At 51.2% G+C, this 23,781-nt stretch overlaps 1 protein-coding gene across 3 annotated transcripts in view; it reads left to right on the forward strand.

Moving 5' to 3' along the window:
• The window catches only part of MYO1H (myosin IH), a 115,945-nt gene that overhangs the window by 64,625 nt on the left and 27,539 nt on the right, over window positions 1-23,781 (forward strand). The window contains exons 2-14 of one of the 3 annotated variants that reach the window (XM_089322894.1): window positions 1,442-1,603; window positions 4,362-4,477; window positions 7,053-7,251; window positions 8,087-8,167; window positions 9,482-9,661; window positions 13,981-14,079; window positions 15,019-15,132; window positions 15,382-15,453; window positions 16,081-16,200; window positions 17,949-18,016; window positions 18,721-18,832; window positions 19,658-19,738; window positions 21,596-21,687. In XM_089322894.1, coding sequence (XP_089179020.1) covers window positions 1,478-1,603; window positions 4,362-4,477; window positions 7,053-7,251; window positions 8,087-8,167; window positions 9,482-9,661; window positions 13,981-14,079; window positions 15,019-15,132; window positions 15,382-15,453; window positions 16,081-16,200; window positions 17,949-18,016; window positions 18,721-18,832; window positions 19,658-19,738; window positions 21,596-21,687 — 1,460 coding nt within the window. In that variant the 5' untranslated portion in view covers window positions 1,442-1,477. Of the gene's footprint in view, window positions 1-1,441; window positions 1,609-4,361; window positions 4,478-7,052; window positions 7,252-8,086; window positions 8,168-9,481; window positions 9,662-13,980; window positions 14,080-15,018; window positions 15,133-15,381; window positions 15,454-16,080; window positions 16,201-17,948; window positions 18,017-18,720; window positions 18,833-19,657; window positions 19,739-21,595; window positions 21,688-23,781 lie in introns of those variants that run through there. The other 2 variants (XM_051835869.3, XM_089322895.1) reach the window with 2 other exon arrangements.

A 23,781-nucleotide genomic window follows, 5' to 3' on the forward strand; every position in this document is an offset into this window, starting at 1 on the left:
CTCGTGTAGATACTTAGAAGTGGAATTTCGGCATCAAAGGATAAAGGCACAGTTAACTTCATTAGAAACTGCCAGGCTTTTACCCCCGAGTGACTGGATACCTCCACGTTCCTGCCAGCCGCCACGAAGTGCTCTGTCTGCCCCACGCCCTGGCCACTGTGTGGCGTTGCAGTTCTTGGTAATTTTAACCATTCTGGGATTTTAATTTGCATTTCCTTGATGACTAAGTATGATGAGCATTTTTTCTAAGTACTTTTTAATCATTTGTCTTCCTTTATGAAGTGTCCATTCAACTATTTTCACTGTGTTTGTTTTTTTCTTATTGAGCCATAGGGCTCTTTTATTCTGGATCTTTTGTAGGTGTATATTTTGCAAATAGTTCTTGGAGTCTGTGGCCTGCCTACTCACTTTTTTTTTTTTTTTAAGATTTATTCATTTATTTGAAAAAGAGAAAGTTTCCATTCACTGGTTCACTCTCCAAATACTTACAGCAGCCAGGGCTGGGCCAGGCCAAAGTAAGGTGCCAGAAAGTCCATCCAAGTCTCCCACATGAGTAATAGGACCCCAAGCACTTGGGCCATCACCTGCTGCCTCCCAGGTACATGGCAGGAAGCCAGATCAGAAATGGAGTAACCAGCACTCAACCCCGGACTCTGATGGGATCCAGGTGTCCAAAGAGGGGAGAGGGGCTTAATCCTCTGGACCACAACGCCCACCCCCCCATTCATTTTTAAGTGTCTTCTGATGAGAGTTTTATATTTGATGAAACCTAATTTCTTTTATAATTTTTCCCCCTGAATCCTAAGAAAGCCTCACCTCTCTCTGGGTGCAAAGACAGTCCCCTCCACTTTATTTTGGTAGTTGTGTACATTTTCCATTTACATCATGTAAAGGTCTAAGCTACATCTCAAGTGAATTTTTATACATGAACACACACAAGGGGTCTTCAAAAAAGTTCATGGAAAAACCACATAATTCAAAACTCTTGTGCACCAACATCATCTTTTAACTCTCTTTTGTTTTTGAAAACCTGCAGTCCGCAGCACTGTAGCACAGTGGTCAGCGTTGTCGTAGCTAAGCAGAATTAAACGTGGGGACGGCGCAGTGAAGACACGAAGCAGTGGGGACTTTCAGCTCCACTGTAATCTTATGGGATCGCCATGTGGTGTGAGGGGACTGGCTTCCCTGAGACATTAGGCCGTGTGTGTGTGTGTGTGTGTGTGTGTGTGCCTTATGGTCATCCCGTATCCCTCACCAGGTTATAAACCCTAAATGAAGCCCTCCTGTTCTAATCTCAGCTCTCCTCTCCTGGAGTTTAGCTTCTTGTTATCCCCACGACTGGACACGCAGGAGACTTGACCGACTCGTAGGTAGCTCCGTGCGTCAGACGCGTGGCGGGAACTGCCCCGCAATCAGCTGAGTTCGGTTCTGTGTGCCGCAGGAGGAGGAGGCGAGGAGGCGGCACATCCGTCTGCACATGGAAGGGGCGCTGACCGCCCGGGACAAGGTCGGCGTGCAGGACTTCGTGCTCCTGGACGCGCACACCAGCGAGTCGGCCTTCGTGGAGAACCTCCGCAAGCGGTTCAGCGAGAACCTCATATACGTAACGTAACCCGTTTCTCGGCTGCTTCTGCACAGTGTGTGTGTCCTTTCTGACGGCTGTGCACAATGTCACTCGGCTAGGTGCGCCGTGACCCTCCGTGGCGGCCACAGAGGAAGACCCGCCTTCACACTGGCCCGAGCCACAGAGGGACTTCACTGATGGGGGCAGCTGTGGGGCCCCGGCATCGATCCGGGCTCTCCAGGGCTGTCTGTAGGACTCTGCTCCCTCTGTCGGGATCTCTTTAGAGCACCAGCTTCCTTCTCCCGCAGCCTCTCTGCCCGGTGGCAAGATGGGTACCAGCAGAGGCAGATCGCATTGGATCTGCTCTCTGTTGTTACTGAGGTGGGAGGACATCTTCCCAGAATGCAGTCCTAGCAAATGCCCCGGCACTGACGTCGCTCTGCTCTGATTGGCCCATCTTGGGTCACGTGCTGACCTCGGACCAATCAGAAAGAGGAATGTGCAGACTGCCCTGGAGGGGTCAGCCTGGTGTCCAGGGGCAGGGTCACAGTCCAGCCAATTGGACTGGAGCTGGGGAAGAGAGCTTCTCCAGGAATCTCTTGAAAGAAGGAGGAACAGGTGCTAGCCCCGCAAGGTAAGAGTCTGCCCTTACCCCTCAGCCTTCACGGTCGACCTAGAGCATCTCGTTGAGCTGTTCTCAAACTGAACTTGACGTAGTCATCTTTAAAAATTTTTTTAAATTTTCCATTGATCAATTCTGTCAATTTTCAGGTAAATTCATAGTGTCGCAGGGCTTGTCATGGGATGGCATTAAAATTATTTTCTATTTTTGAGCTTTTATTAGCTTTTACTAAGTAGCTTTATACAAACGTTTTATAGCCATTGTATCTGTAATGGTGCCTGTGACCTTCTGCATGGCAACCAAGGATATCGGAAGAGATAAACAGGCTGCGTCTTAGAGAATACACGAGGGGACTTCCCAGAAGTTCACAGAAGACAGAATTAAAAGAAAGCTCTAGTTTTGGTGCAAAAAGTATTTTTAAATCCATGCATATGAGAGCTCTTCAGATAGTTCATGGAAACTGCTTTACTGGGGGAGACCTGCGTGGATTTCTATTTTGGGGGCACCAAAATAAAATTAATTCCATTTTTTTCACAAACGTTTTAAAGTTTTTTTTGGAACCCATAGTTGAGCTTTCAGAATTATCACCCTGGGCTGTAGAAACAGGAAAATGCCAAACTAACATTCTGTGTAAGCAGAGGGGAAATGATGTACAGTGAGGTGCGAACGGGATGATGGGAGCATCGTGGCTAAGCTAAATGTTCGAGCTGAATCTGATAAATTTCAGAAGCTCTTTTCTACCCTGGAAAAACCAGATTTCTATGGAGAATTTTAGCCAAAATCATCTTCTCTGTTCTAATTCTCTGATTTTTGTCCTAGAGGTTGGAAACATTATTTGGAAAAATTTGAACATATTCTTTTTTTAAAAAAAAATTTATGTACATTTGTGTTTATGTATTTATTTAAAAGAGTTACAGAGAAGAGGGAGAAATGGCACTTTCATCCAATGGTTCACTCTCCAGATGGCCACAATGGCCAGGACTGAGCCAAGTTGAAGCCAGGAACCAGGAACCAGGAGCCAGGAGCTTCATCCTGGTCTCCCACGTGGGTGGCAGGGCTCCAAGGACCTGGGCCTTCTTTCAGTGCTTTTCCCAGGCCATCAGCACAGAGATGGATGGGAAGTGACGCAGCTGGGACTCAAACTGGCGCCCATATGGGATGCTGGCATGACAGGCAGTGGCCTTACCCACCATGCCACCACAGTGCTGGCCACTCAGCGTCATCTTGATGGAGGCCTTAGTAACCCAAGGATTTGAAACCACAACAAACTCAGGATCTGAAAATATCAGTTGTTCAAAAGAGCCTAGCTGTTTATATTTTCTTTTTTTTATTAAAGATTTATTTATTTATTTGAAATAGTTACACATAGAGAGAGAGAGAATCTTCCATCCAATGGTTCACTCCCCAGTTGGCCGCAATGGCCAGAGCTGCGCCAAGACGAAGCCAGGAGCTTCTTCCAGGTCTCCCACGTGGGTGCAGGGGCCCAAGGACTTGGGCCATCTTCTACTGCTTTCCCAGGCCACAGCAGAGAGCTGGATCAGAAGTGGAGCAGCCAGGACTAAAACCGGTGCCCATATGGGATGCTGGCTCTTCAGGCCCCGGGGCGTTAACCCACTGTGCCACAGCACCGGCCCCGCTATTTATATTTTCTATGGGAGAACTTGGAGCTCTGTGTTGATTCATAACCATGTTCCAAGAAATCTTATGTTAGTGTTTCTATTACAAATATAAGGCTATTTCAAAAGCTCATAGAAAAATGCATATTATAGAAAAACTGAGCATGGACTTCAAAATCTTTTTGCACCAAAAGACACTTATTTTTTAATTCCATCTTCCCATGAACTTCCTGAAGTACCCTCGTGTATGTACTGGAAAACTTGAAGATGAGTAGGGTCCAGTGCTGAACTCTGGGAAAATAAACGCCAGCCTTCTCTTTTCCTAACGACTCCTCTAAGTCTCTGCTCAGATGCCACTTCCTCCCAGCAGCTGCCCCGCGCTAACACCTGTGTGTGTGTCCTCCCTTAACCATGCATGTCCTCACACTGTGAGAGGGAGGTCCTCGCTGCCTTACCTATTGCTTTATGTCCCAGCACTCGGCGAGCGCCTGGGCATCCTAGTGAGTGACAGCCTTCTGCATCCCGGATTCCTCACTCGCGCTGTGCTCTGTTCCCCCAGACGTACATCGGAACTCTGCTGGTGTCTGTGAACCCGTACCAGGAGCTCGGACTCTACTCTGTGAGCCAGATGGAACTTTACCAAGGGGTCAATTTCTTTGAACTGCCGCCGCATGTGTAAGTGGCACCCACAGGGCCACCACTAGGAGTACTGTCCTGTGTGTGTTCCTCTTGTTCTCTTTTTCCTTTCCCCTTCCCTTCCTCCCGTCTACCCACCCACCCACCCATCCACCTATCTCCCCCTCCACTCACCCACCCATCCATCCATCCATCTCTGCCTCCATCCACCCATCCATCCATCTACTCACCCACCCACCCATCCACCTATCTCCCCCTCCATCCACCCACCCATCCATCCATCCACCCACCCATCCACCCATCCACCCACCCACCCATCCACCCATCCATCCACCCACCCACCCATCCATCCATCCATCCATCCACACATCCACCCAAATCCTGTTACGTGTTCATTCAGTAGCTTCTGCATTCTCGTTGCATGTTTGCTAACGTGTTGTAGATTCATCATCGTCTTTGAGATTAGTATTTCAAGGCAGCAGAAATAAGTAGGTCATCACAGGACCTCAGCTTAAATAAGACAGAAACGTGAGCGTGTGCAAAGGCTGAGACACACAAGAGGGTGGCTAGAGAGGCGACTTCTCTGGGAAATGGAATGTTGTAGTGCCATCTACTGGTGCCCGAGTGTCATGGCGGCTAAGAAAATGCCTATGAGAAGTTAGCAGGGCTGTGGGGCTTCACCGTGACCCCTGTCCAGCTGGGTCTCTGTGACTTAGGCTTTGCTGAGTTCCCCGTGCTCCTCCCAGGCTGACTTCCGGATCAGGATGTAGGCTCTGCCTTCGTCGGCCTTCCACTCCTGCACCCTCCGCTGTGCAGTCCCGCACAGCCGGCTTCCAACCTCGCGGCCTCCGTGCTGCGGTTGCTGCTCTTGGAGACGGAGCGCCGAGGATAGTTCTCCCTCGTGTTCTGAAGGGATCTCGGACGTGTTGGAATCGCTTTGCTTTCCTGCCTCTGTGTTCTAAGAGCTCCGGGTTCCGAAGGAAAAAGCAGGCGTGAGATCTGACTGTGCTCTCTGCGTTGTTCAGCACTTGGGCAGGACGTCATTTCTGCCTGCAGTAGAACATCTCTTGGGAGCTGGTGCCGCGGCTCACTAGGCTAATCCTCCGCCTTGCGGCGCCGGCACACCGGGTTCTAGTCCCGGTCGGGGCACCGGATTCTGTCCAGGTTGCCCCTCTTCCAGGCCAACTCTCTGCTGTGGCCAGGGAGGGCAGTGGAGGATGGCCCAAGTGCTTGGGCCCTGCACCCGCATGGGAGACCAGGAGGAAGCACCTGGCTCCTGCCATCGGATCAGCACGGTGTGCCAGCCGCAGCGCACCGGCCGCGGCGGCCATTGGAGGGTGAACCAACGGCAAAGGAAGACCTTTCTCTCTGTCTCTCTCTCACACTGTGCACTCTGCCTGTCAAAAAAAAAAAAAAATCTCTTGGGGATACATGTCTGGGCTTGTTCTTTTTAAAAAAAGAATTATTTTACTGATTTGAAAGGGGAGAGTTGGGAGGGAGTGGGGGAGAGTGCCCCAATGCCCGTAACAGCTGGGGCCGATCCGGCTGGGCCAGATCAAAGCCAGAAGCTAGGAACTCTATTTGGGTCTCCCACTTAGGCGACAGGACCCCAGTTGCTTGAGCCGTCCCTTATACATTAGCAGGAGGCTGGAATCAGGAGCAGAGCTGTCACTTAAACCCAGGCACTCTGATAAGGGATGCAGGTGTCTTTAAAAAAAAATTTATTTGAAAGGTAGAGTTACAGACAGAGGCAAAGAGAGGTCTTTCATCTGCTGGTTCACTCCCCAGATGGCCACAACAGCCAGAGCTGCGCCAATCCTAAGCTAGGAGCTTCTTCTTCCGGGTCTCCCACACGGGTGCAGGGCCCAAGGACTTGGGCCATCTTCTACTGCTTTACCAGGCCGCAGCAGAGAGCTGGATCAGAAGTGGAGCAGCTGGGACTCAACAGATGGGATGCCGGTGCTGCCAGCAGTGGCTTTACCTGTTATACCACAGTGCCAGCCCCCCAAGTGGTGTCTTAACTGCTAGGCCAAACGCCCATCCTAGTACCTGGCTTACTTTAAGAAATACTGATGGATGTTTTAAAAAACTAATTTGGTAAATTTTGAAAAAAAAAAATTTAAGATTTACTGATTTGAGAGGCAGAGGCAGAGAGTGCAAGTGAGAAAGAGAAGTCTTCCATCTGCTGGTTCACTCCCCAAATGGCTGCACCAGCTGGAGCTGGGCCGATCTGAAGCCAGGAGCCAGGAGCTCCTTCTGGGTCTCCCATGTGGGTGCAGGGGCCCAAGGACTTGGGCCATCTACTACTGCTTTCCCAGGCCATAGCAGAGAGCTGGATCAGAAGTAGAGCAGTGAGGATTCAAACCGGTGCCCGTATGGGATGCTGGCGCCACAGGCAGTGGCTTAACCTGCTACGCCACAGCACTAGCCCTGAACAAAATACTTTCATTCCCACTAAAAAGGCAGCCTTGTGTCCTAGCTGGTGCAGTGCTATCTCATTTGTCAGTGGGGGCGGGGGTGGGGGGCCTCCTGGATGCAGCGCACCTGTGTTTTTGCTCTGATGTGCGTTGGAGCCGAGGGCAGTAGCTCGTTCCTGTCCCGATCCTCTCCCCAGCTACGCCATAGCGGACAACGCCTACCGCGTGATGTGCTCTGAGCTGAATAACCACTTTATCCTCATTTCTGGGGAGAGCGGGGCGGGGAAAACGGAAGCCTCCAAGAAGATTCTCCAGTATTTTGCAGTGATGTGCCCCATGACGGAATCGCTGCAGGTAGCCCGCGACCGGCTGCTGCTGTCCAACCCTGTGCTGGAGGTGAGTAACCGCTGAGGACCACGGGAGGAGGCCGGCCTGGGAGCACGCGGAGCCAGGGGACTCCCCTGCCTGGGCAGTCACTGTTAAGAAGGGAGTCGCATGAGCAGCGTCCCAGTGGAGGGCCCGATCCTGGAGTCGATCTGGGAGGGGAATCCAATCCTGGCAAGTCCCTCGAAACCCCCGAGGCTGTGTCCCCAAGTGTAGACTGGATCTGCTCCTAATGTTTGTCTCGGGACAGATGAAACTTGTTCAAACTGCGCAGCCCCATTAGGAAGCCCGTTAGTGAGGCTTGATGGCTTACTGCTCTTCTTATTTAGTTAAAACGTAACGAAGGACTACAATTGGCTTCTGTTACAATTCCGGGACTTCCCAGCTGACTGTGAACAGGCGCTGGTTCCTCTTGAGGTTTGGGCTTCTTCTGTAGACCGTGGTGGTGGTTGGAGGCATTTCCCCATAGGCTGTTTGAGAGGAGCGATTGGATCTAAGGAGGCACCTGCTGCCGGGGACGGTCAGTGGTGGCTTTGGAACAGTGAGGGCTGTGTCCTTCGGTGTTGGCCATGTCTGCCACATTCCTAGATTTGCATTCCGGGGAGAAGACATTTTTCCCTCCGTCTCCCTGGGTCTGACTCCAGCTTTGGGCGTTAAGTTCTCTGTAGTTAATATAATCGCTCCTTCTTAGAAAATGAGGCAGGGGGCTCATCTCTCCACCCACTGTGGTGATAGCGTGTTTATCTGGGGGCCAGGGGTTTGATAAGCAGGTGGGATCATGATAAGCATGTTTATCTGGGGGCCAGGATGAGCTTAAATGACAGTGAATGACACTTTGTATTGGAAGGCTTTTGGAAATGCCAAAACACTGCGGAATGACAACTCCAGCAGATTTGGGAAATACATGGACATACAGTTTGACTTCCAGGTACGCTGACGCCCCTCTTCCTGGTTCATGGGGACCCCACTGTCTGCCAGTGGTGGACCCCTACCCGAGGCATGGCAATGGAGGAAGGGCCTTTGTTGGTACAAACGGTTGAGAAATCGGGGTCGGTGCTGATTTTGGGACACAGCAGTAAGGAGCGTGATGAAATGCCATTTTAGACCTTCCAGGTGGGCAAAAATTATCTACCAGATGCTGATAAGTGTGTGGAGCACAGGAATTCTTACTCCGTGCCAGGACGTGTGCATTTCTCTAACCCATCTGGGGCGCAGTGGTATCAGACTAGCCGTTAAGATGCCTTCAGCGTGCATCAGAGTGCCTGGGTTTGATTCCTGGCTCTGGCTCCTGACTCCACATTCCTACTGCTGTGGATTGTGGGAGGCAGCAGCAATGGCAGGGTTCCTGCCACCTACGTGGGAGACCCGGAGTGAGTTCCCAGCTCTTGGCTCCCGTCCCTGCCAGGAGCCATTGTGGGAGGTTAGTGCGTGAGGAAGAGGATGGGCACTCTGTCTGCCTCTCAAATATATATATATATATATATATATACACACATATATACATATATACATATATATATACACACACATGTATATATATGCCTACATTTTTATTAATCCTCATAGTTTTAGAAATTCTAGTGGGACATAGTGGGGTTTTTTCCACTGTGATTTCAGTTTGCATCTCCCTGATAATTGATGGAGATTTGCTTATTGACCACTTAAATTTGTTCTTGTTCAAGTCTTTCACCCATTTTTAATTGGGTTGTCTATGCTTTTTTTTGTCCTGAAATAAAAATTCCTTAGTGGATATATTATTGGTAATCATAATTGAGACTGTGACATTGACAAAGAAGGTGGGTGAAAAAACCAACGGACCAGAAAAGAGTCCAGAAAGATGCCCACCTTTATAGTCAGCTGTTGAAAAGGCACCACTGTGATTCAGCAGGGATAAGATTATCTTTCCAGTCACTGGTGGTGATCAACCAGATCTCAATATAATAAAGAATAAATAAATAAAAATAATAAAAAGACCTTTGATCCCTACCTCACTCCGTTTATTGAACAGTGATGTATCATCATCACGAATAGTAAAACTATCACGTCTAAGTGAAAACAGAAGATATCTTCGTGACCTCAGGGTAGGCAAAAGTCTTTTTAAACAGAACCCGGAAAACACTGATCATTGCCAAATCTAGATCAGACTGTACTCAGATGAATCCCTGCTCTTCAGGAGATAGTGGTGAGCAGGTGGCTTGCCCGCTGCTGGCAGTGACCGACGCAGGTCTGTTCTGTCTTGAAGGGCGTCCCGGTAGGTGGACACATCATCAGTTACCTGATAGAGAAGTCCCGCGTCGTCTACCAAAACCAGGGCGAGCGGAACTTCCACATCTTCTACCAGCTGCTGGCAGGTGGCGAAGCAGAGCGTCTGGCTTACCTGGGACTTGAGCGGGACCCCCAGCTGTACAAGTACCTCTCACAGGTTGGAAGGGCTAGTGCTTGGCTTTGGTGACTTTGGAGGAGATTCAGGGTGTTCATGGGGGCTGCTCTGGAATGCTTCTTGCTTTTAAAGATTTTGGGGGGTGGGGGTGCTGGTGCTGTGGTGAGGCAGGTTAAGCCTCCGCCTGCAGTGCCAGCATCCCATGTGGGTACCAGTTTGTGTCCTGGCTGCTCCTCTTCCCATCCAGCTCTCTGCTATGGCCTGGGAAAGCACTGGAAGATGGCCCAAGTCCTTGGGCCCCTGCACCTGCACAGGAACCTGGAAGAAGCTCCTGGCTTTGGATTGGCCCAGCTTTGGCTGTTGCGGCCATTTGGGGAGTAAACCAGTGGATGGAAGCACCTCTCTGTGACTCTTCCTCTCCAATGATAATAAATAAATAATTTTTATTTACTTGAAAGGCAGAGTTAAAAGAAGAGATAGAGAAAGAGAGCTTCCATCCGCTGGTTCACTCCCCAAATGGCCACAATGGCTGGAGCGGGGCCCATCTGAAATCGGGAGCCAGGAGCTTCCTCCAGGTCTCCCAGGCGGGTACAGGGGCCCCAGGACTTGTTTCATTTATAAAGTTGTAGAAGGTTCCATCCATTTCGCCAAGGGCTTTTCTAACCCTTTGGTAATGAAGCCATTCTCTCTGGGAATAGATCATATCTTATTTCTTGCAGGTTTTTCCCTGGCCGCACTACTCCGGCCCTATTCTGATGCCCCAGTGGCTTGGGGAATGGTTCGAGCTATTTACCCGGGTGAATACATTTTAACAGGCTTCCTGACGTCCATAGTTTTGGCAGACTCAGTGGTTTGCCTGTGCCATATATTTGCAGGGCTTCTAAACCACCAGGTATCTGCAAGGGACTGACTCACACAGCCTTGGCCTTGGGGCACAGGAGCAAACGTTGCTGGCTATGTGGGAAGGGATACAGTCGACTCTCGTCCCCAGGGACTGGTACCAGGACCCCGGCCCCACTTTGAATTCCAAAATCCATGGCTGCTCAAGTCCTTGTGTAGAAGGGTGACTTTGCATAGAACCTGCACACATCGTTCTGTGTACCATATACTTAGAATTTCTCCTGGATGACTTACAGTACTTGTTACATTGTGTTTCTTAAAGATTTATTTATTTATTTGTTAAAGATTTCTTTATTTATTTAAAAGAGTTACACAGAGAGAGGAGAGGCAGAGAGAGAGGGAGAGAGAGAGAGGTCTTCCATCTGATGGTTCACTCCCTAATTGGCTACAATGGCTGGAGCTGCGCTGATCTAAAGCCAGGAGCTTCTTCCCGGTCTCCCACACGGGTGCAGGGGCCCAAAGACTTGGGCCATCTTCTACTGCTTTCCCAGGCCATAGCAGAGAGCTGGATTGGAAGGGGAGCACCTGAGACTTGAACTGGCGCCCATATGGGATGCCGGCGCTTCAGGCCAGGATGTTAACCCGCTGTGCCACAGTGCCGGCCCTGATTTATTTATTTCAAAGGAACAGTTAGAGAGATGGAGACAGAAGTCTTCCATCCACTGGTTTACTCCCCAAATGGCCACAATGGCCGGAGCAGGGCCCATCTGAAATCAGGAGCCCAGAGCTTCTTCCAGGTCTACCACGGGGGTCCAGGGGCCCAAGCACTTGGGCCATCTTCTACTGCTTTCCCAGGCCATAGCAGAGAGCTGGATCAGAACTGGAGCAGCCGGGACTCAATCTAGCACCCATATGGGATGCAGCACCACAGGTGGCGGCTTTACCCACTACATCTCAGCACCAGCCCCTACATTGTATTGTTTAAGTGATTAAATAAAGGGGAAAGGTCTGTCCATGCTCAGTACAGACACAGGTTTTTTTCATATATATATGAGGTGAATCTCCTTTCTCTTATTTAAGTTTTGTTTTTGTTTTGTTTTGGGATGTAGGGTTACAGACAGAAGGAAAGACAGAGAAAAGTCGCCATTCACTGATTTGCTCCCCAAATGGCTGCAGTGGCCAAAGCTGGGCCCATCAGGAGCCAGGAGCTTCTTCTGGGTCTCTCACATGGGTGCAGGGACCCAAGCACTTGGGCCGTTTTCACTGTTTTCACAGGCCTGAAGCAGAAAACTGGATCGAAAGTGGAGCAGCCAGAACTGGTGCCCATATGGGATGCAGGCACCACAGGCAGGAGCTTAGCCCACTATGCTACAGCGCTGGCCCTCTGGATACATTTATTAAAGATCTGTTTTGTTTATTTGAAAAGCGAGGTTGGGATTGGTGTCTTCCATCCACTGGTTCATTCCCCAAATGGCCCCAAAAGCCTGGTCTGGACCAAGGTTAAGCCAGGAGCCAGGAACTCCAACCAGGTTTCCCACATGTGTGGCAGGGGCCCATGCGCTGGGCCATCTTCCTCTGCCTTCCCAGGCACATCAGCAGGGAGCTGGATCGGAAGGGTTGCAGCCAGGACTTGAAGCAGAACATGGACATGGGAGCCTGGCGTTGCAAGTAGCAGTCAGTCTGCTGCACCACGGTGCTGGGTCCTCCGATATTTTTGGTCTGCGACTGGTTAACAACACAGATTTGAAGAGCCAGCTGTGTTTGTGAGGCTGCGAATTTTCTACTGGCCACTTCAACAGCATTTATTTTCACTGCAGGAAACTTTGATTTGAGTCAGTGGGTGGAAGTTTCTCTGTGTGTCTTTCTCTCTAATAAGTCTTTTTAAAGAACATTTTTAAGGGGGCTGGCACTGTGGTGCAGTGGGTTAAGCCGCCATCTGCAGTGCCAGCATCCCATTTGGGCACTGGTTCGAGTCCTGGCTGCTCTGCTTCCAATCCAGCTCCCTGCTACTGCTCCTGGAAAAGCAGCAGAAGATGGTCAAGTGCTTGGGCCCCTGCACTCACGTGGGAGACCTAGAGGAGGCTCCTGGCTTCAGTCTGGCTCAGCCCTGGTCATTATGACCATTTGAGGAGTGAACCAGTCGATGGAAGATATCTCTCTTTGCCTCTCTAACTCTTTCAAGTAAATAAATAAATCTTTTTTAAAAATCACATTTTTAGGAAGATACACCACTAATATGTAATGTTGAGATTATTTTCCCCAGTACACAGATTTTAAAACAAAATTTGATGGGGCTGGTGCTGTGGCATAGCATGTAAAGCCGTAGCCTGCAGTGCCAGCAGGTGCTGGTTCAAGTCCCAGCTGTTCCACTTCTAGTCCAGCTCTCTGCTGTGGCCTGGGAAAGCAGTGGAAGATGGTCCAAGTCCTTGGGCCCTTGCACACATGTGGGAGACTAGGAAGAGGCTCCCAGCTCCTGGTTTGGGATTGGCGCAGCTCCAGCTGTTAAGGCCATTTGGAGAATGAACCAACAGATGGAAGACCTCCCTCTCTCCCTGTCTCTCCTCTCTGCACCTCTGCCTCTGCCTATAACTGCCTTTCAAATAAATAAGTACATAAATAAATAAATAAGGGGCTGGTGCTATGGCATAGCAAGTAAAATCCGCCTCCTGCAGTGCTGGCATCCCACATGTGTGCCGGTTCAAGACCCAGCTGCTCCACTTTCTATCCAGCTCTCTGCTATGGCCTGGGGAAGCAGTAGAGGATGGCCCAAGTCCTTGGACCCCTGCACCCGCGTGGGAGACCTGGAAGAGGCTCTGGGCTCCTGGCTTCAGATCGGTGTAGCTCTGGCCGTTGCAGCCAGTTATGGAGTGAACCAGCGGGTGGAAGAGCTCGCTCGCTCGCTCTCTCTCTGCCTCTCTACCTCCCCTTCTCTCTGTATAACTCTGACTTTCAAATAAATAAATAAATATTTTAAAAAATCTTTATAAAAATAGAATTCCAAATACATCTGGAAAAAAGTAGCATTTGGCCATCGTATGCTAGGCAGAGTGAAGCCTGTTTCCCCCTCAGTTTTGTGCGTTGCAGAACTAGCTTGTGCGTGCTTGTGGAGAGGACCGTTTCACTGTATGCTGTGCTCTTTGCTGTCCTCATAAGAATGCCATTAAGGCCGGCGCCGTGGCTCACTAGGCTAATCCTCCGCCTGCGGCGCCGGCACACCAGGTTCTAGTCCCGGTCGGGGCGCCGGATTCTGTCCCGGTTGCCCCTCTTCCAGTCCAGCTCTGCTGTGGCCCGGGAGTGCAGTGCAGGATGGCCCAAGTCCTTGGGCCCTGCACCCGCATGGGAGACCAGGAGGAAGCACCTGGCTCCTGGCATCAGATCAGCGTGGCGCACCAGCTGCAGAGGCCATTGGAGAGTGAACCAAGAGAAAAGGAAGACCTTTCTCTCTGTCTCTCTCCCTCACTGTCCACTCTGCCTGTCAAAAAAAAAAAAATATGCCATTAAGTGACCCAGTTTTGTCCCAGGGTCGTTGTGCCAAAGAGTCGTCCATTAACGACAAGAACGACTGGCAAACCGTCTCCAACGCCTTCTCCGTCATCGAGTTCACGGAAGCTGACCTGGAGGTACGGGCCCTGGGGTCCTGGCTGGCGTTAAGGAGGTGATCCCGCCTCCCTGGTGCCTGCGGTCAGGGGGTCAGATTCAGCAGAGAACAAATACCAGAGTATTTCCAAAAACTCATAGAAAAATGGAACTAAAAGCTAAGTTTATTTGGGTGCCAAAGACGTTAAATCCGGGCATTGTTTTCTCATAGGGAGCCTTTCCCTTAGACGTCTGAAGACCCTGCAGCACAGGGCACCCGTGTGAATTTCAGATAAACAACGAAGACCTTGTGGGTATGGACAGGTCCTAAATGTCACGGCCAATATGCTAAAAATTTTGCTGCTTCTGCTTTGAAATGCAAGCATTCGCTGGGCGCCGTGTGTCTTATCTGACAGCTGCGTTTCTCCAGGAGCGGCTTGGAGAAGATCATGTTCACCTTCCCCTAAATCGAATCCAATCTCAATAATGCACATCTCTCAAAATTGTAGGATTAATCAATCATCTGTTGAAGTCTCTTGCAAAAAGTGGGATTTGTAAGCATTTTGTGTTAGCGTTTTTTCTTCCCTTACTTTGATTGTTAGGTTATTAATCTTTCAAGGGCCACAGTGGAGTTCAGCCCAAAAAGAAAAAAAAATCTTGGAGCCTGGTGTTTGAAAACTCAGTGATTCATTGGTGGGGTTTATCGGAGACAAGTTTGTTATGAAACATTTTGTGAGCGTGATTTCTTTTGCAAAAAAAAAAGTAAATTGACTTGTTGGTGTTTGTGACGTCCTGTGCTGGAGACAGGGCGAAGCTTCCGCCCCCTTTGCTGCACATCAGAAGTGGCTCCTCGGTACCTGCTGAGGGGGGAGGGGTCAGGGAGGGGGGTTTGGGCTCAGCGAGGTGGGGGCTGCATCTGAAGGCAGGTGATGGCCTGGGGCGCCGCTGCTGGTGTCATTCTATGCCCTCCTCTGCCCACCTAGAACCTCTTCGGGATCCTTGCCAGCGTCCTGCACCTGGGCAATGTTTGTTTTGAAGAAGACGCCCAGGGCTGTGCCGCCATCCCAGACACACACGAGATCAAGTGGATCGCCAAGGTGAGGACAACAGAGGGAGCCCCCGGGGATGGGAGAGGGAGGCGGGGCTGAGGGTGGCTCCCAGCTAGGTCCACGGCTGAGAGAATCAGGGGGGGACCCATGGGAGGTTTAGAGAGGTTGGCCACCAGGTGGCAGTGGTCTGTTTGGGACTGGAGCGCGCCGATGACTCAAGGCTTGGGCTGGAGCTCCGTGGGCTCTTGGTAGGAAGTCAGGCCGGTGACTGATGGACTTTGGGTTCCTTCTGTTCAGCTCCTGGGCATCTACCCGTCGGTGCTGCTGGAAGCTCTCACCCACAGAAAGATTGAAGCCAAGACGGAGGAGGTAAGATGGCTCTTGGCGCCCGTGCACCTGCCCCCTTCTCTGGGGCGGATCAGTGGGGTGTGGCCCCCGGAGAGGCCAAACCTTTGAACCTAGCCTGCCAGGCCCTGCATGGTCCAGCTCCTGCTGGTGCCTCCTGCCTCATCCTCACCGCCACAGCCACACACTCCATGGACACCTTCTCCTTGCCATACCTCCCCTTTGCACATGCTGTTCCTTCTCCCCAAACACTTTTCCCTATGCTTGTCACCCTTCAGCCCCGGGGATCAGTTCCTCGGAGAGCACCCACCTCCACCTCAAAGCCCCACGTGTGATGACCCCTTTCCGGGGGGCTCTTCACATGCCTCTCCATCCACACCTCCCACTGAACTGTGAACCCACATGGGCCGGGTCTGCGTGTGTCATGGTCGTGACTGGGTCGTAGCCACCCAGCGCACTGCCTGGCACACAGTGGGTGCTCGAGGAACACGGGCGGGCGGGGTGGCAGTGTCCTTTGCTCGTGGTTGTCCTGGACACACACGAGATCAAGTGGATCGCCACGGTGAGGACGACGGAGGGAGCGGATCAGTGGGGTCGTCGTTGGAAATGGGTCTTTGTTGGAATCCACCGTGACCCTGCCATTGCTTTCAGGTGATCTGCCCACTGTCGCCAGAACTGTCTGTCTACGCCAGAGATGCTATGGCGAAGGCAGTCTATGGACGGACGTTCACGTGGCTGGTCAGCAAGATCAACTCGTCCCTGGTGAACAAGGTTGGCTGGTGCAGTTCCCGTCACTCGCTGTCGCTCACGCAGTCGCTGGAAAGCACTTGCGAGGACAGACTGGAAGGGCCTGGTGGCAGGCGGCATGCCTGTCCACATTTCCCGTGGGTAGCACGTGGTTGGCTCGCAGGAATGCTTCACGACTTCTGTAGCATGTCCCAAAGCACGGTCTGAAGGGGTGGCATAGCGCAGCCGTGGGTTAGGCCACTGCTTGCGACACCAGCATCCCATATCGGAGCGCCAGTTTGAGTCCTGGCTGCTCCGCTTCTGATCTGGCTCCCTGCTAGTGCGCCTGAGAAGGCAGCGGAGGATGGCCCAAGCGCTTGGGCCCTGCCACCCACGTGGGAGACCTGGATGCAGTTTGGGCTTATGGCTTCAGCCTGACCCAGCCTTGTCTGTTACAAGTATTTGGTGAGTGAACCAGCAAATGGAAGATCTCTCTCTCTTTCTCTGTAGCTCGCTCTCACTCTCTCTCTCTCTCTCTCTCTCTCTCTCTCTCTCTCTCTCTTTAGCTCCCTCTGTTGCTGCTGCTCTGCCTGGCAAGTAAAGAAATCTTTAGAACAACAACAGCAAAGTGTGGTTGACCAGATGGCTCCAGGTGTACACAGCAATTGTCAATATTACCAATGGTGCAAGGGCACTTTAGGTCATGGAAAAAATTTTTTTAAATCATGGAAAAGTAGAATTAGAAAATGAATTTATTTTGAAACAAAAAGAAGTTTTGAAATCCATGCCTAGATTTTTCCTACATACATTTCTGTGAACCTTTTGAAGACCCCTTGTATGCAGGGATTTTCAAGTTTTTTTGGACCAAAATAAACTTTTTTTAAAAAAGTTTTATTTGAAAGGTAGAGTTACAGAGAAAGAGGAGAGAAGGGTCTTCCATCTGCTGGTTCATTTTCCAAATGGCCACAACTGCCAGGGCTGGGCCAGACCAAAACCAGGAGCTTCATCCGGGTCTCCCATGTGGGTACAGGAGCCTAGGGACTTGGGGCATCTTCTACTGCTTTCCCAGGTGGATTAGCAGGGAGCTGGATCAGAAGTGGAGCAGCTGAGACTCAAACCGGCACCCATATGGGATGCTGGTTCCACAGGAGGTGGTTTTTTCTGCTACACTGCAACGTCAACCCCCCCCCCAAAAAAAAAACCCACATGGTGGAGGGCATCCCGCAGTAAGAGAGCAAGTGCACTCACACCTCGCATCCACCGCCCCCTAAAAAGCCACAGATGCCATCATGGATGTCCTCTGCCCCCAGCCGTGACGTCATCTAATCCTAGTCACCTCCCGAAGGTCCTTCATCTGAATATCACCAATGTAGGAATTTGGGGGGGAGGGTAGCTCCCACCACATGGGCTTCCAGGAGCACAGTCGAGCCATAGCCTTGTCTTGCAACAGCCACCCTTGCCGGATAACACTGGGTTCTGTAGGAGCTGCGGCTCGAGCCCCGTCTCCTCCCCTGGGCTAGCATCTTCTTCACTCTGCCACTTTGGCATTTCTTTATGGACTGACCATGAACTTGAGAGGTGAAGGGGGCTGACCCACAGTGCCGGGGTGGGGGCCACGGTGGGGTGCAGGCAGGCTGCAGACAGGAGGAACAGGCCATGAGAACCACTTTCCCCAGAGGTTTCTCTGTGAGCCCCTGTTGGAATCCACGGCCCAGCTCTGGGCTCAGGGGCAGGGTTCGGGGTGTCACGAAGCACCAGACCGAGGCGTTCATGCCGTGTGTTGTTCCACCCAGGATTTCACCAGGAAAACCGTGATCGGGCTGCTGGACATCTACGGGTTTGAAGTCTTCGACAAGAACGGGTGAGCTCTGTTGGGGCCGCTGTGACCCACAAGGGCTGGGTCCTTTAGAAGGACAAGGAGGGCTCCTTAGCCCACGGTGTGCACAGCAGGAAGTCCAGGATCGGGCGGCCCCACTGCCACTTCTTCTTCCTGTGACAGGTGCCTTCCCGGCTCCGTCACAACGTGGTGGGTGGTGTGACAGTGGCGGGGCTGCCAGGGGAGGAGGCGTGTGGTCAGAGATTCGAGGGGGTGGTTCTGCCTTTGACGACAACTCGCTCCATAAGACCAGCCTTCGCCCCCTCCGAGGGCACAGCCCCAGCGATCTGAGCCTGTCCCACCAGACACCTCCTCTTAGTATCACAACGCTGCGTACCAGGCTTCTAACACAGGGGCCCTTTGGGCTCCTGCCCAAGCCATAGCACCCTCCTCACCTGCCTCTCCCCTGGCCCTCCTTATGGCTTTGGTTGATTTAAGTATCTCTGGCGCTACCAGAACTGATATTCCCTATGTTTGTATCGCTCCTAATTCACAGATCATTCTAGAAGTGGAAAAACCATTATAATTATTTTTAACTTGAATCCTATGATTTGTTTAGTAAATTATTTTAGTAAAAATAACTTGTTTTGCTTTTTCCTCTACTAAAAAATATTGTTACATGGGTTAAGGTTTTGTAAAAAATTAGTGTAGTTCTGGCACGGGAGTTCCTTAAAGCGCTGTGTCTCTAGTTTTGAACAGTTCTGTATCAATTACTGCAACGAGAAACTCCAGCAGCTGTTGATAGAGAGGACCCTGAAGGCGGAGCAGGCGGAATACGAAGCGGAAGGCATCGAGGTACAGGTGGGGACGCACCCTCGCGGAGCCTCCCTCTGGCTCAGAAGTGGCATTGCACCAGAGAGGTTCCGACATGTGCCAAGGCCTGTTTCCCACTCTTCCTCTGCGTACTTCCTAGGAAACCATTCTGATAGAAAAATCTCAAGTTTCCGTTTTTTGATTAACATGTAACACTCATGTACGTTAGGGCACAGGGCAATATTGCACCACATATAAACCGATCGATCAACTAATCAGCAGTTCCATTTCCTTAGGGGAGCATCGTTGTTTGAAGGGTCTCAGGCTCCACGGACTGAGCTGGCCGGGCCTCGCACGGAGCCGGTGGGGGAGAGGGGGGATTATTGCTTTAATACTGGATAGCAGGCCGGCGCTGCGGCTCACTAGGCTAATCCTCCGCCTTGCGGTGCCAGCACGCCGGGTTCTAGTCCTGGTCGGGGCGCCAGATTCTGTCCCGGTTGCCCCTCTTCCAGGCCAGCTCTCTGCTGTGGCCAGGGAGTGCAGTGGAGGATGGCCCAGGTCCTTGGGCCCTGCACCCCATGGGAGACCAGGAGAAGCACCTGGCTCCTGGCTTCGGATCAGCGCAGTGCGCCGGCCACAGCAGCCATTGGAGGGTGAACCAACGGCAAAAGGAAGACCTTTCTCTCTGTCTCTCTCTCTCTCTCACTGTCCACTCTGCCTGTCAAAAAAAAAAAAAAAAAAAAAAAAAAAAAACTGGATAACAAAATCAGGGAAACAGCCTTGGAAAATCATGTTGACCCGCTTCACTGTGGTTGTTGTTGCTTTGCTCGTCTAAACACCTCTTGGAGAATTCTTTCCTCTCCGCCGTTTCAGTGGGAGCCAATCCAGTACTTCAACAACAAGATCATCTGCGATTTGGTAGAAGAGAGGCACAAAGGCATCATCTCCATCCTGGTGAGCCCACCCCCGTGGACTCGGAGCCCACCCCTCTCTAGGGCTCTTTCCCCAGCTGAGCTGCGAAGGGCGGAGCGTGGAATCCCCTGGGTTACTGAGGCTTCCGGTTGAGCGTCTGTGCTGAACTCCTGCCCGGAGCTGTAACTGAGGTCTGCACGTTGGAATCGGTGGACCTGAGTGCCCACTGCCAGGGGAGAAAGCCCACGTGGCTGCCTTCCAGAGGCGGGAGCAGCAGCCGAGACCAGGGGAGTCCTTGTAGCAACTGGTCCCTTTCACCCTTCCTCTTCCCCCACCCCCACTGCCACTACCTGCTCAGGGAGCCCAGTGTTCTAAAGTACAGCGGGGACATTGCTGGGGTGGCTGTGGTTGCCTGGGACACGGATGCCACCTGGCTTCACGGTGTCACACTGGGCAGGTGACTCGAACATCCCCAAGCTCTCATTTCATCATCTGTAAACGGGGAGAGCGAAGGGGTGAGGACAAGTTGAAGGGTAATGCATGTGGCACTCACAGAACCGTGCTGCTGCACCGTCAGCATCCGGACTCCTCATCCGTTCGCCAAACCCATGTCAAGTGCTTACTTGATGCTGGGGTGGGGCCATGAGCTTTGGAACTCAGAGGGGAACAAAACAGATCAAACTCGGACTTTAAGTTTTAGCGTGGAAAGATGGAACAGACGGCTTCATGCGCACAACAGAGATCCTACCAGTGAAAAGCTGCTGGCAGGGAGGGGAGGGGTCCCATCTTGGGTTATGTGAGGCAGGGGCTCCCTGAGCAGGGGACATTGGAGCAAAGATGTGAACGAGGAAAGGGGCGTGCCGTGTAGACATCTGGGCAAGAACTGACAAAACCTAGTTTATGGACAGTGTTGGCATACGTTGCTGAACTCCAGTACTTCTAAATATCTTAATCAACTCGTGCTGGAATTTCATGTTCCATATAGAATTGGAAACATTAGAATTACCTCTTAATTTTGTCTTTAAAAGGGGGTGGGAGGAGGGTGGGGGCCTGTGCTGTGGCAACGCAGGCATCCTGTATGGGGATAGTTCAAGTCCTGGCTGCTCCACTTCTGATCCAACTCCCTGTTAATGCGCCTGGGAAAGCAGCAGATGATGTCCCAGGTGCTTGGATCCCTGCATGCATGTGGGAGACCTAGATGGAGTTCCTGGCTCCTGGCTTTAGTCTGGCCCAGCTCCAGCCATTGTAGCCATCTGGGAAGTGAACCAGCGTGTGGAAGCTCTCTCACTCTCTCGCTCTTCCTCTCTGTAACTCTGCTTTTCAGATAAATAAAGAAATCTTAAAAAAAATTTTGTCCTAACTTCAACCAAGTTCTTTAAGTCAACTGTTGAGTTGATTCATGCATAAGTGATTGAGAGGATCAGTGAAATGTTGTCTTGTTGAGGCCCAAACTAGGAACAGGAAGAGGGGGCTTGAGAAGCGTGAAAGGGTGGTCTCAACTGGTCTCATAACTTCCTTTAAAAAAATTGTATTTATTTGAAAGACAGCGTGACAGAGGAGGAGAGATGGAGAAAAAGATCTTCCACCTGCTGGTTCACTCTCCAAATGCCCACAATGGCCAGAGCTGGTCCAGGCTGAAGCCAAGAGCCCAAAACTCCATCTGGGTCTCCCACATGGGTAGCAGGGAGAGGGGGGTGTTTTCTGAGACACATTAGCAGGGAGCTGGATTTGCCCCAGTGTTCCAGCATGGGATGCCAGGGTCACAGGTGGCAGTTTGACCCCATGGGCCATAGCTCTGGCCCCGAAGTATTTTAATTTAGAACATTCTGCCGAGGCTGGTGACAGCGTTTACCCTTGGAATTGCTGCTGTGGACTGAGGCGTCTCTGTTTCCTTGGAAGGACGAGGAGTGTATTCGGCCTGGTCACGCCACCGACTTGAGTTTCCTGGAGAAATTGGAGGAGAAAGTGGGCAAGCACGCGCACTTCCAAACGTACGTGCTTGATCGGACGGGTGGTGGCGTGGGGGGAGATGACTGTGTCTGTCGGCTTTGGCACGTGGCTGGTGCTCCCCGTAAGCTCAACTGTTTCTTAAACGGCATTCTCACGTGGTTCTCTCACACGTGTGCCTGCCTTTGTCAGCAGAGATCAAATGCAGACATGTTCCGCGTAGGCTTTTGGAAAAGATTTTGCGTCTTGCTTTATCCAGTGATCATTGTATTTTAGACGTACCCACGTACAATCGGATATAAAACACCTACAGTGGTGGGTGTAGACCTGAAACACACAGCCTGATGGGTTGTTTATATGTAACCATGTGACCAGTAAATCAACTTGAAACTAATCTAGACAGAATTTAAGGGCACGCGTCCTGGAGTCGTGATGACCTCGTTTTCTAACCCAGGACGCGTGACTTGAGCAGGCTCCCTGCTCCCGCATCTGTGTTTCCTCTTCTTCAAGATAGGGTCAGTGACATCCCCGCCTCGTAGCACGGGCAGAGGCGACATAAATAACCTGGCCATGGCGGAGCCTCAGCCAGCGCTAGTGACGGCGGGCTTGCTGCAGGTTACCGAAAGGCAAAGTGAGTGAAGTTGCCTGAGCCTAAGGGAGGCAGGGATGGGAGAAAGCTGTGCTACATTCACAGATGGGGCACCATGTCACCATTCGAATGAGACGACACGGCACATGCCCAGTTGTTCCACTGTACACCTCACGGAACTAAGTCAAACCGACTCGGGCAGTGAGCTGTCAGGCTCAGGCTGGGAAAGGGCTTGGGGTCAGAGTGCTCGTGGACTTGGCCACGTTCTGTGTCTTGATCTGGATGGGAAGGTTCATTACATTGTGCGCTCAGGATATGTGTTCTCTGAGTCTACTTTAAAAAAGCGTGCTTCATGAGGAGATAGAATGAAAGGAAGTTTCTTTGGGTGCAAATATAAAAGGAAATCCACAGTCGGCGTGTGAGACGCTGCTCGGGACATCCACGTCCCACGACGGAGGGCCTGGGTTCAAGTCCCGGCTCTGCCCCTGATTCCAGCTCTTGGTTGATGTGCGCCCTGGGCGGCAGCAGCTAATGACCCAAGTAGTCGGGCCCCTGGCACCTGTGTGGGAGACCTGGGTTGAGTTGCTAGTTGCCAGTTCTTGTGGGCGTCTGGGGAGTGAACCAGTGGATGGGCACGCTGTCTCTTTCAAATAAGTTTTAAAAACTGAAATCCATGCATAGTTTTTTCATAATGTACATTTTCCATGAACTTTCTAAAGATATTGATATGTACGATTTCAATTTCTTTGCACCAAAAATAAACACATCTTTTGATTTCTGTGAACTTTCTGAAGTGCCTTTGTCTTTCAAGAAAAAGTTAATTTCTGGAGCGTCAGTATCTGAATCGGGATATTCCTTGAGTCTTCTACTTTTTTAAAGCCCCACAAGTGTAAGGAAGTAAAGCAGTTTTTTGGCTATCACCTGGGAAAATAGATCTGATTTCATTTGTAGCATGCACTTGTGTTTCACTTTTGAATTTTTATCTCTCAGGACTTAGGAGAGAGAAGGTCAAATTTTATTTTTCTTAAAGATTTATTTATTTGAAAGGCAGGGAGAGCGAGAGAGTGAGCAAGAATGAACACGAAAACACACCCTTCCAACTGCTGGTTCACTCCCCAGATGGCTACAACAGCGATGTCTGGGCCAAGCCAGGAGCCCAGAAATCCATCTGGGTCTCCCACATGGGTGCAGGGACCCGAGCACTTGGGCCATCTTCTACTGCTTTCCCAGGTGCATTAGTGTGGAGCTGGATTGGAAGTGGAGCAGCCGGGACTCAAACTGGCACTCCAGTATGGGACACTGGTGTTGCAAGTATGGCTTTTAACCCACTGCACTACGACTCTGGCCCAGGATCTGATTTTGGAGAGAAGTTCATCTTTAGTCAGATGAACTGGGCAGCGAGCCTTCCTGGGCCCCTGTGGCCGGCTCTCGGCACCAGCCTTCATCTGCTAGTCATCTTCCTAAACGTCTCCCCCAACCCCCACCCTTTGCTTCAAGCATCGGGGCCCTTCCGTTGCAGTGGAGCCTGCGGGCTGAGTTCCTGTCTTTC

This window comes from Oryctolagus cuniculus, chromosome 21 (genome assembly GCF_051225735.1).
Source record: "Oryctolagus cuniculus isolate XC-2025 breed Fujian yellow rabbit chromosome 21, ASM5122573v1, whole genome shotgun sequence".
Classification (NCBI taxonomy): Eukaryota; Metazoa; Chordata; class Mammalia; order Lagomorpha; family Leporidae; genus Oryctolagus; species Oryctolagus cuniculus.